At 49.2% G+C, this 11,984-nt stretch overlaps 5 protein-coding genes across 5 annotated transcripts; all 5 read right to left on the bottom strand.

Moving 5' to 3' along the window:
- Nucleotides 1–698: 698 nt before the first annotated feature.
- On the bottom strand, nucleotides 699–2,013 carry Pdw03_0224 (uncharacterized protein; the record flags this gene model as incomplete). Its single annotated transcript, XM_066099543.1, has 2 exons — nucleotides 699–1,766; nucleotides 1,816–2,013. 2 exons carry the CDS (start codon nucleotides 2,011–2,013, stop codon nucleotides 699–701), a joined length of 1,266 nt encoding a protein of 421 aa, XP_065957270.1.
- Nucleotides 2,014–3,396: 1,383 nt separating this feature from the next.
- Nucleotides 3,397–3,825, bottom strand: Pdw03_0223 (Major facilitator superfamily domain, general substrate transporter; the record flags this gene model as incomplete). The annotated part of the gene is made up of 1 exon (XM_014681931.1): nucleotides 3,397–3,825. One exon carries the CDS (start codon nucleotides 3,823–3,825, stop codon nucleotides 3,397–3,399), a length of 429 nt encoding a protein of 142 aa, XP_014537417.1.
- Nucleotides 3,826–5,013: 1,188 nt separating this feature from the next.
- On the bottom strand, nucleotides 5,014–5,691 carry Pdw03_0222 (MFS sugar transporter; the record flags this gene model as incomplete). Its single annotated transcript, XM_014681930.1, has 1 exon — nucleotides 5,014–5,691. One exon carries the CDS (start codon nucleotides 5,689–5,691, stop codon nucleotides 5,014–5,016), a length of 678 nt encoding a protein of 225 aa, XP_014537416.1.
- A 547-nt stretch (nucleotides 5,692–6,238) lies between these two features.
- Pdw03_0221 (Ribosomal large subunit biogenesis protein MAK16, putative) lies at nucleotides 6,239–7,303 on the bottom strand (the record flags this gene model as incomplete). The annotated part of the gene is made up of 2 exons (XM_014681929.1): nucleotides 6,239–7,133; nucleotides 7,245–7,303. 2 exons carry the CDS (start codon nucleotides 7,301–7,303, stop codon nucleotides 6,239–6,241), a joined length of 954 nt encoding a protein of 317 aa, XP_014537415.1.
- A 637-nt stretch (nucleotides 7,304–7,940) lies between these two features.
- Pdw03_0220 (Phospholipid-translocating P-type ATPase, putative) lies at nucleotides 7,941–11,720 on the bottom strand (the record flags this gene model as incomplete). The annotated part of the gene is made up of 1 exon (XM_014681928.1): nucleotides 7,941–11,720. One exon carries the CDS (start codon nucleotides 11,718–11,720, stop codon nucleotides 7,941–7,943), a length of 3,780 nt encoding a protein of 1,259 aa, XP_014537414.1.
- Nucleotides 11,721–11,984: the final 264 nt, after the last annotated feature.

Genomic DNA, 11,984 nt, shown 5'->3' with positions numbered 1-11,984 from the left:
GCCAAGCGATTCCATCCAAACGGACTTCAAGTTTCATCATTGATCGAACTCATCAAGTTCAGATCTAGCTCATTGCGTTCCTTCCCTTTTAACACTTCTCTGTCTCCTTTTTCATCCCAGATCAACACTATTTATCCGAAGGCTTCTAGGAACTGCTGTGAATGATTTAATGATCTGCACTAAATAGCCTAAGCTGTCATGCACTAGTTCTGCTTAGCAATGGAGAAATTTCAGATTCGAATAAGCAACATAATTCATCAAGGGGGAGCTATGGTGTGATTTTGAGATGTCTGATCTTAGAACAGGTAGATGACAGACCTTGTGCGCATCATTTTGTGGCGTTTGGGGTATTTCAAACGTGAGAAAATCTACTTCCTTCCATGTGCGGCATTGCATCATGGTTCTGATAATCGGAGTGCGCAGTCTTCATACCCCTTTGCTACCTCTGTTTTGATCTTGAAATGTAGAAGCTATCGAGCTGCATTGTTCTCGATTGGGATATGAACCCCCATTCACTGTTTTACCAGCTATCGCCACTGTTTCGAGGCCGAGACCGGACTTGTGTGCACCTGTGCTAGTATTGGCAACAATCTTGCAGTCCTTCACGGGGACGACTCGTGCATTACATCTACTGACTGATGATATCAATGAGAGAGGTCGACGGCTATACACATCTTCCTATTCGTGTTGTAGGCCGTTTAATTCAAGCCGGTCAATGCCGTTGTGGCACTTTTTAGGTATTCAAATCTTTGTCGATACGTCCTCGGATTTTTCTTGGGGTCTCCGTTTGGCTCGAGGTCGAAGATTATCCCAGGGAGCTTAGGGTAATCGGCCAAGTCGCAGCGTGCGTCCAAAAAGCCCTGGTAGGTTTTCCGTAAGCTTGTCAAAGAAGCCATTTCAATTCTCTTGTCAACGGGCTCGAAGTAATGGTCTTTCTTCCCTTCATCGCAATCGCATTTGAGCCGAGGTTGAACGAGGCGAGCGGGGGAGTGAATCGTCCACTCTGGTGTGTTGTAGTCTCTTTCGCGCCCACATTCTCTTTTCTGGCTACCTTGACCATAACCTCTGCAGCGGACACGAACAGTCTCGGCACAGCCACCCCGATCCTTGCCCGTGCGGCACAGAGGTGCCTTCCAGTTTGACTTGCGGCGTTTAGTCTGGGCAATGGCCCTCGTTTCCATACGAGTATGATCCTGCACCATGTGGTTAGCCGGGACGAGACCTGGCTTGCCTTTGCAGCCATTCTGCCCACAGCCATTGCCACCATTTTGAGCACTTCGAACAACTTCGATCAGGTAACAACTTGGCAATTCCGCAACAAAGAAAGGGAACGCGTCGTCCAGAACTGGCCTTTGACAAGCCCTACATTTCCGATGAATCAATTTGCCTGGCTCCCCGGGAATCGCTTGAAATTTCTTGAATCCGGACTCAGTTCTGGTGATTTTGCGAATGTACATGATTCCGACCATATAGGCGAGATATTCAGTCGAGAATTGATTTGGGTGGGATCTGCGGCCCTTATCAAGAAGGGAAAATGCCACATCCAAAGTCTCTCGATTTGTTATTGGTACGCCATGAATTTTAAGTCCGTCTTGGGACCGGAGCCATAAGCCAAGTGGAGTCGGAATGTCCCCAAAGTCGAAAATCTCAGACTCGACGTAATCATCGCTCGTTTCATTTTGAAAAGGATCCATATCCTTGACAACTCTTTCAAATGATGCGATGACAGATTGCAATTCGTTGTTTCTCGCATTCAAGCGGAAAATCTACTGACTGATTAGACCAAAGCTTTGAAGCTCGGAGAACACTACTCACCTGTTCTTGCTCAGAAATGGGACCATTGGGATGGGTGTACATAGGCACAAGAGATCTAGAGGAGATATCTCCGAGTCCTCTTAATAGTTCCTCCTCTTCTCTTCTGCGAGATTGTTTGAGCTTGAACTCCTTGAACCTTTTCGGAAATGCCACCTGGAAGGCATTCAGAGCCTCTCGTAAATGCTCTTGCCTCTCCATGTTCTGCCTGGCACTTAACCGAGAATATTGGCCTCGGACAAACTGAAATTCAAAAAACCCGGGCTTAATCTGGATATGATGCTGTAGTCCAGCAAGCTGGGTAGCCATCAAAATCGCCAAATCCTGTGGTCTTCCATAGGTCGCAAAAAACTCAGAACTAGCCTTATTGAAACGTCCAGGCCGAGAGAAAACTTGAGGGTGATAGGCTTGAATGATGAACCTCTTCATAGAATTTGAATTCGGCTCACCGAGCTCGAGCCAAAGTCTTACAGACTGAAAGGTTCCCCCTAGAGGCAAACGAGCCAGACGAGCAGTTTTTTGTAGTTCTTTGAAAACTTCCTCTCCGAAACAGATTTCCACAACTGCGGCCATATTATTTCGGACCTTTCGAATGAAGTGTCGATGGGGGTGCCGTAGATCCTCCGTGTAGAAAAGAAGACAATCATCAGTCCGTTCTCGGCGACAAATTTCATCGAACATAAAGCAGTGGCCAGATGATAGACCACATTCATTTAATAAGCGAATTGTCGGGTTTGTGAGGTCATCAGTCACCATGCTTTGTGAATCTGCGACGAAAAAGGTTGGATTGAAAAGATGGATGGCAAGGGGTGAGCTGATGGAGCCGCTGGGATGAACGAAATGAGGGGATCGATCTACTCCCAAACCCTTCCAAACCATAGTATCTTGCTTAACTAGCTCCTCAAATGCAGTCCCCAAGTTCCACGGCTCTTTCACCCCTATATCTACGTCAGCTTTAATCTAAGAAGTGAGGGTTTCGAGGGAAAAAATAGCATACGAGTCTTGAGCGATGCATCAAAGGCTCTTAAGAGTGGTAGATGGTGTGATATCTTGTCGAGCTCTTCCGCGGTTGGGGTCTCGATTGAACAACTCCCAAATAAGAGAAACCCCAGTTGGGAGAAAAGATTGAAGAATCCACGGACAAGACACCGGGAAGATCATGGAGAAGTTGTAGAAGAGAATAGACAAATAGAGAACAAAGAGTTGGAGCACGAAGAACAGAGAATGAAAGCTGGAAGCCACAAGAAAGAAAAAAAAAAACACTTGAGGAGAGACAAGCAGAAGACATCAAGCCCTCTTGAAAGTAGCAAACTTGCGCTGCAGCTAGAATCCAAACTAGCCGGAAACAGCTTGAGGGAGCGAGCCTGTTCCCTTGCAACCTCCCAAGAGGTATCCAAACGTGCGATGGAATTATGTAAATTGATGGCGCGACCACATACAGCATTTCCATGTAGTGTAAGAGAAATTCTCCTGTATAAACTGCATCATAGCTGTTCAAACAAAAGCTCCCGTAAGATGAGAATAGAAAAGCATGACTCGGAAGATACAGAATGGGGTGGATAACGACATACAAAGATCAATTCATCACAAGGTCATACGACGACCGAGGTAGTCCTTTGCTGGAGAAAGAATAAGAGCACCGGCAATGGCTCCAAGCGGTATACCGGCGTTGACGAGACTGTTGTCTGCCGAGGACAGACCCGGGTCAATAGGGAGGTAGAGGTTTGCACCATTGATAAGTGACTGGTCAATTCCAGACAGTACACCTCCCATGGATGTGAAAGCAACAAGGACATAGGTAAACCTAATAGGATTGAACAGATTCATAACAAAGCGGGAATTTGCCAGACCGGACAACTGCTCTCCAAACTGCTGCAGTTCGACGTCCATGGTGGCTTCGCTCCTCTCATCTTGGGGCTTTTGGTCCACCACGTCGTCCATCTTGAAGGCGATGGCGCCCTTGTCTTCTTTGTGCTTGTTTGTAGGCGCCTCGACATATTTGAGGCTGGCCATGATGAATGAGGACCTTCTTTCAAGAGATGGTTCGTGTGGAGAGTCTACTAAAGTATGTAAAGTATGACAGTGGAGTGGAACTATCACTTCAGGCTCTGCTAGGGCAGGGAGAACAGTGTATATAGAGGATGAATAGTAATATATGGAAGAAGCGAGGACACCAGCTGGCAGAGCCAAGGAGGAAACGCAAGACTACTAAAGGCCGTCCATTTTGCAATCACGGCGATCCCGACGATCCCGACGATCCCGACGAAGGTTTGGTGGGCGTTCGAAAAAAAATGGGAGGCAAAAAAAAAAAAAACAGCTGGGAGATGCACTATGTCGCAGAGAATGGCCGAATCGTGACGAAGGCCCTGAAGTATATACACTTAGTACTTTCCCATGTGTGGAGAGACGTGGGGGACCAGGCCCGTCCAGGGAGATCAGGTTGAGGAGAAGATGAAAACCCAAGACGGGGTCTAATCGGGTAGCAAAAGTAGGACCAAACTGAGAATATGCAGCGTACAGCAGGTGTACAGCAGGGATTGGAATCTGGAGGAACATGGGGAATTCATTTCGGGACTCTCGACGAATCGTGGGCCATCCACGCCTATGTCGTCCGTTCTAGGGAACACAGCAGCCAACGCGTAGAATTTAAACCTCAGATCGACGGTCTGGTGTGGCATCGTCCACAAGTACTTCTGGAATCATCCCGGTCTGTCATTGTATCGGCATATATCACAGCCCGGGTTGTGTTGGGGAAAATCCTGCGTAAGAAGACAAGACACTCAATGCAGCAAAAGAGTGCCATGTCACATGTATGTCTCGGACATTATCCGGGACAGGACGCTAGCGGCATGCAACTAGGGTTGGGGTCCCCGTCGGAATTTTCCCCAGCATAAGCTGAGATGGTTATTCGCTAACTGTTTACTTGGCTTTGGTGGCTGCCGCTAAGCAATGCTCGGTTGTATCCACAAGGGGCTAAGGGATTCGGTCTGATATCCCTAAAGTGTGATGAAAAAGGTCAAATCTATGAATGGGTCCGCGTGAATTCTCGCTTATATCCGGCTATCACATCTTAGATACACAGCTAGGAATTAACTAACCATCATTAGATTAAATTTGTCCTATAGATATGTTGTCGATAAACATTGGAAATGAAACAACTCCCTACGCCATGCTCTCTGCCATGCAATGCAAGCCTCAATCTCACCGTCTTCCAGACAATCCAATAGGCTTCCGAGCACTGGGGTCAACATTGGGACTAGGGGATCTTCCTCCCTGTAATCTGGCTCGCAGTCGGTCCTGAGCTGAGCCACCACCCGATCCAACACGGTCGAGATTAGGACGACTCTGGGCAGACTGAGTCGACCCAACGCGCTGGCTGGGCAATGGCCGCGCTCCAGCTGGACTATGGGAGCCCGATCCAGCAGGCGAATGGGACTGAGAAAGTGGGAGGGCACCCGGAGGTGCGCTGTTGGCCGAGCCGAGCGGTGGTGCTGTGCCACCACGCCCGCGACGAAGACTAGCTGTCTGTGGGGCCGATCCTTGGGATGAGGGCGAATCTCCCCATAGATCACCTAGACCGCCGCTCCGGCTGGAGTTGGCGGAACCTTGGTTGTAGCCGCCGGAGGGTAGCTGTGAAGTCGCAATCTGGCGGGAGGGGGACGGAGCTGGACCCTTGGGGTCTTGGGGGAGCCATAATGGAAATTGGCGGCCGTTTTCGATGTAATAGGCGCGAAGGGCGTTGGAAATGTGGGAGCAATCTTCATTGTCGGGGTCGTCTCCCTCGTCGCCTAGGGTAATGGCACGGCGAAGGCTGGTGAGCCGCGAGCCCAGGCCAGAGATGGCCGAAGAGCTAGCCAGCGATGTGAAATATGAACTCATCTTGTGGCAGCCGAGTATCGTGGTTGAGTAAAGCGTGGTCTGCAGAATGGCAGCTTCGATGCGGGGTGCTTGGTGCGGAGCTGGAGGTTTACTCGCGATGGCCCAATGCAAGAGATTAGGGTCAAAAGGTTAGACAAGAGATGAAGATAATTGCATTGGATTATTAATTGGGGTATTAACAGAAGAACCGGCTCCTGGGGTGAGGTGAAGTCTTTCAAGTGGTTAAAGATGAATGAAAGGAAACAACAGCGGAGGGCATTCATCGGGCCACGTGATCACGTGTTTCACCTAAACAAAGCAGCGGTCAGGTCTTGTCTTAATTAAATTATATTCAGACATCTCAGGAGTAAAAGGGCCATCGAGCGGTACAGTCGAAGATAAGATAGACATTGGAAGATCTAGGATCGTGAGTTGTAGTGGATGCAATACAGCAGGGTATGATGCCCGACCACTAGCACAGAATAAGATATAGAACAAAAGAATTGACAGCCCAAACGCCCATGCAAGATCAGGTAAACTTTTCCCAAATCCCCTAACATCAACAAAATCATGCCATGATCTGGTCCTTGCCAGCACCCTCGGTCTCGTATTCGATCTCGATGCGAGGTCCCTTCTTGCGAGGCTTCGATTGGGGAGCAACGTGCTTCCTCTTAGCACTGGGCTTGGGCTTCTTCTCATCCTCGCTAGCCTCCTCATCGTCCTCGCTGTCATAATCATCACTCTCATCGTCATCGTAGTCGCTGGAGTCGGCTGAGTCGACACCCAGCCAGTCTTCCATATCCTCGAGGTCCTCCTCCTCATCGAGATCGCTGACGTACTCGACCTCACCAACACCCTCTTCCTCCTCCTCAAGCTCCTCACCATCATCCATATCCACATCACGCTCGCCGTCACCAGCCCGCTCAAGTCCACGGAGGACCTTCTTCCAGATACCCTCCTCGACATTGAGTGGCCGATCACCATAAGCGCCGCTGCGCAGACGCTCAATAAGCTCACGCTCAATGGCTCTCTCGACTTTAGCCGCAGACTCGGCCTTCCGCTCACGAGTCTCCTCACGACGGCGGACCTTTGGCGCCAGCTTGGGCACAACCTTCTCCCCAAGACGCTCGTCCTCCTTAGCAATGTTCTTCATGCGGATGCTGACCTGCGTGAGGCGGGTAAGACGCTGCTTGCACTTGTGGGTCAAGAACTTGGGCCAGTAGATAAGACGCTCATCGACTTGTTCAAGAGCCTTGGCATAGTTGGAAGATAGGCGCACTCGCTCCCACCATTTGCTGGGCATGTGGGCTCGTTCGACGGTCTTCATGTATAGGTACATAACGCCCGTTTCGGGATCGCTTCGCACCGTCGCATATCGCGAGTTGGCCAGTGGGCAGGACTGGCGATTGCACAGACCGCTGACGTTGTATTCATTGCGGCAGAAGTTTTGATCTTTGGTCGTCCTACAGACAAGGTTGAAATGGTTAGTGGAAGATTCTTGTTTTTCAGTCAATGTAGAATGGAGATGAAGATTCTGCGGACTAAATAGCTGGCAAGTGAAGACCAAGACTCACTTCAGTTTGTAGGAGCAGAATTGCTGGTTGATAACCTGCCAGACAATTTCGTCGGACATTATGAACGAGTTATTGGCAACCGAAAAAGTGGATGGTTCTAGAGTCTATGCAGCAGATGTTTGACCCCGAAGAAAAAAAAAAGATTCGATATGAATTGACCGCCTACCCGAGTAGGACGGTCATGTGACTGCTTATCGATTGTGCGAAACGTCATTGGATGGCCCGGGGATCCGCCTTCCAAGGTTAGCATCCACTACAATATAGAATAGCATATATCTTACTAGTACAACTTGAAAGACCTTCACCTAACAACTGATAGAGGAGAGATTTTCAAAATCTGACATCATGATAATAGTCCACACCCCTGTATTATGTGTAGAATTGGAAGTCCATTATAATACGTGCAGACATATATCATCACGGAAGGATTGATAGAGACGTTCTCAACACTACGTGAAATCGACACCAAGTAGTACCTAAATGGTCCTAAGAAGGAGCAGAAGTGAATGGCTATTTTAATAATATGGGAGTAGCCCGATGCTAGATACGCTCAACAAGACAACATGCTTAAGATTGATGTACAGAGAGCCACATGATACCAGATCGGTGGTAGTTGGGGCGATGAAAGAAGAGAGAGATGGAGAATCCAAGCGAGAGAGTGACCATGGTACACCGAAGCCATGAGTAGTACCAAATCTATCCACGGACCTTTCGGTAACTTGGCGGGTGCCACGACTGTTTGATCATTTTTCCAGCCCAGACCGGAACCAGAGACACAGCTAGTACAGCCAAAACTCGCCACAGCCAGTCAAGAGTGATCACGTAACCAAGGTCGAAGTAATCCCCCAGGAAGGGAACACTGCCTACGTATACAAGCAGTGTACCAATCAGACAGAAGATCATAACCGGGTGCCAGGTTGTGATTGAAGTGGCGACCATACCAAGCTCGTTGAGGACGAGGGCGGTAAATGAGAGACTAATGAGGCGCGGTCCTGAGATGGTATCCAACAATATCTGAGACAAACCCTGGATTACTGCACCCTGATAGATAGAAATGAGGACCCAACCGAAAAACGAGCGGTAGCTTAGACTCTTCCCTGTCTTGAGCTCTTTGTAAAGCTCTGGGTAGAGATTGGCGAGACGCTCGTCGACATCCCGATCAAGGGCAAGAGAGAAGACCGGTGCGTTGGTGTAGACAGTTGCATAGCCGACCATGAGCCAGTTGATGAACAAGCCCTTGGGATCGAAGTGGCTGGCGATGCTGTACATAGTCTGGCAAACACTGATGATCAACCCACGGTGCATGATGAACTGTGCCAGTTTAGCAGACCGCTTGTATGAGTTGCGGCCATGCCAGACTAGAAGCTTGGTGATGTGGTGGAACTGAGTAATACTGAAATCAGCGGCTAAAGATGCTTGGCGGCCTTCCTTGCCCACGATACCAATTCCAACATCGGCCGCTTGAATCATCGAGACATCGTTGCCGCCATCTCCAATGCAACAAACGCGTTTCTTTGTGCATTGGCGAATCAGGTCCGCAATCTCAGCTTTCTGAGTGGGGGAGCATCGGCATGCGACCACGGCGGGTAATAGCACTGCGACAGAGATGAAAGCTGTTCTGAATTGGCCGAGCATGAGGTTCAAGGACTCGCCATCAATCAGCAGGCAGCAATCAGTCTTGTTGCGCAAGAAGTCAAGAGCTTCTTGGGCAGTCGACCTGTCTGTGACTTTGGTGACTGTGTGAATGTATTGGCCCCGGGAGACTAATTTGGCCGAAATCGCGACACAACGCGCAGTCTCCACTTTGTCTCCCGTCAGCATCCAGATCTTAACACCAGCATTGCGTAACAGCTCGAGAGAGGATTTGACGTCGCGCTGCAGCCGATCTTCCACACCGGTCACACCGGAAAGCTCTAAATTTTGTTCGAGGTATTCGCTCACAACCTTGGCCATCCCTGCATCTCGCCCCTGAAAAGACAGTGACGCTTGTTTGTGTTTGGTAGAGAATTCCTGGTATTGCTGTGCGGAGATTCGTTTGCGTCCAACCACGAGAGTTCGCAACCCTTCCCGAGCCATGTTGTTAGTCTCCTCGTCAAGCCAGTCATTCGCTGCAACAATGGTTGTCATGACAGTGTCTGCACCCTTCTGATAGAACCAAATTTCACCATCATCTTTGCCGGATTCAAGTATGTTTTCATCGTGCTGGAATTGGACGATAATCCCCATTCGCTTGGAGTCGGATGTGAATGGGAAGATATCGAGAATTCGAGCTCGAACCACAACCTGCTTGGAGTCGGTGGATTCCAGGACAATATTTTGTCTGTCTCGATATGCTAGTTTTAATCCAACTTCTTCGGTATATCGGATAATGGCAATTTCATCAGGTGACGACGCTTGGTAGCTCGTCACCTTCCGGCCGTCTTCCTCCTCCGTAGTCGGTGTGACGTTATGGCAGAGAGCAAGCGCTAAAATGATATCCCGGACGCGGGAACCAATCTCTCTTCTTATCCGTGGCGCTGTGGCATGGCCAGCCTGAGTTCCAAAGACAGTTGAAGGGGTGATTAGGGTATTGCCCGAAAACGCAAAAGCTTGACGAATAAACGAGGCAACTTCGTCCATTGCCTCATTGGCGTATGATACCGTGCCAACGTGTATTTTTTTGAGCTCCATCTCATTTTGGGTCAACGTTCCCGTCTTATCTGAAAGTAAATATTCGATTCTTCCCAGATCTTCTGGAATTGTACTGGTGCGGACGACCGTTCCTGGAATGTCTTTGTCTCGTTCAATGAACCGTCCGTAAATCGACTTCGCCATGTCCAGATTGACTCGCAGACTCATGGGAATGATCGTGGAGAAGAGAATGAGATAGATCATGATCGCAACGTACCATTTCTTGTCATTGGTTGGTTGGAATCTTTCCAAGCCGACAAGGATGATCGAGAGAGTAACTGTGAGGACGCAGAGAATTTTGGTAAGGTTGTTGATCTCGAGTTCTAAAAGGCCGATCTTCGACCGGGAAGCAGACGTTGAAAGCGAAGCCCGGGTTTGAGATCCAGTATAGATGATGACGGCGTAGGTGATGGTATTAGACGCAAGAACAGTGTTGGCCCAGGCAGTATTGTCGATTGTCAAGGGAGCTGAATGGTTATCCACAGGCCCAGGCGTTCCTTCGTTGTTTGTGGGCCCGGACGATTTGTCGACATGAGCATCATATAATCTAGTGGGTGGTCCCAGCTTTATAGTCCCCACAAATTCGTTGACTCTCTTGTCAGGTGCGCTAGCAGTGATTTGCAGCCGACCTAAATCGCTCAGGGGGAGCGATTGAGACATCATCGAAGGAAGACGAAGCTTCCAGTCAGTCTCGCCATCCAGTTGATCAGTCCGGATGAAAGTATCACCGGCAGGTGAATTTTCAACAATTTGACCATTCTTTGACGTGGTGTCGGTTGTGGGTTCGGATGATCTCTGACGTGGTTCGAGCAAGTCGGAAGATGGCCCATGGGCAGGTTCTTCAGTTAATGAATGGCGAGGGGTACCGGAATCATTTGAAATGCTCTTCAGAATCACTACATCGGCAGGAAGGCGTTGGTTCTTGCGAACTTTGAGCACATCACCAACTTTCAAGTCCCGCGACTTTTTTGTGACCTCTCTTGCGTTAGATCTTCCTAATGCTATAGTGCAGTATTCTTCTGCATTGGCTTCGGAATCTCGTCGCCGACGACCAATATCATCAAGCGCTTCCTTTCCCAATGATATTGAAACCACAAAGGCCAAAGGCGCAATGTACGACGACATATAACCAATCCGTAGCACCGGGATGACCTGTGATAAGGCCACCAAAAGGAAGTATATGTTGAAAAAGAAGGAGAATTCGTTGTAGAGTGTTCTCGGTAGGAAACTCCAGGGTGTGTATTTTGCGTTTGAGACCACATTGGCCGGGTACTTGGCAGCTTGATACTGCCCGACAAGTACTTCACGGGGAGGTTGGTCCTCAGGGTCATTGCCATTTGAGTCAAATCGAATCGATGTAGCCTGTAGGAATGCTGGAGTCTTGAATACTGGGAGGCGCAAGCGGCTGCCTTTCTTGGGAGGCTCCTCGTTGAAATCGCGAGTCAAGGCTCTGCGATTAAGAAGAGGTGCATCATCATCTTCTAGGTTTCGGGAGCTTGCATGTGAGTCCCGCAAGGGCTGGTCATCTCCATTTTCTAAAAGCGCCTCGGTATCATCCTCCAAGTCTGCACGTCCAGACGCGCTGCGTCTCCATCGACTTGCCGCTCCGACGCGCAGGTTGCGCAGCGCGATACCCGGCCCATAGCTTCTTTTGCGACCAGTATAGTCCCGAGACTCACTAGGCTGCTGAGGAGATGTTGTGCTGGGATCTAACTCTTCTAGATCCAGGTCGTCGTCCGAGTCTGAGAAGGCGTCTGGCGCATCGGGGTGGTCTAGGGGGTGCAGGTATTCGGACGAGGAAGGCATTATGGGAAATATAGTAGGGTTCAAGTCAAGTCGACTGCTAGCTTCATGGAAGGTAGTGCTTTGAGGCCTTGCATCAAAGGGAGGTTCATCTCAAGTATATGTTGTCATGTGCGGTGCATGTGCAGCATAATGAAAGAGGGGAGAGATGCTGCCAGTGTCGAAAAAAAAAAAATCAAGTTTTTCGTTGGGTAAAGTGCGATCAGCGCCACGATCATATAGAACAGTGAAATGTATAAAATGGAGCACCGCTTTTGAATCTCATCA

The sequence above is a fragment of the Penicillium digitatum genome, chromosome 4 (assembly GCF_016767815.1).
Source record: "Penicillium digitatum chromosome 4, complete sequence".
NCBI lineage: Eukaryota > Fungi > Ascomycota > Eurotiomycetes > Eurotiales > Aspergillaceae > Penicillium > Penicillium digitatum.
Note: the sequence above shows the minus strand (reverse complement) of the source record. Positions and strands in the feature narration are given on the sequence as shown.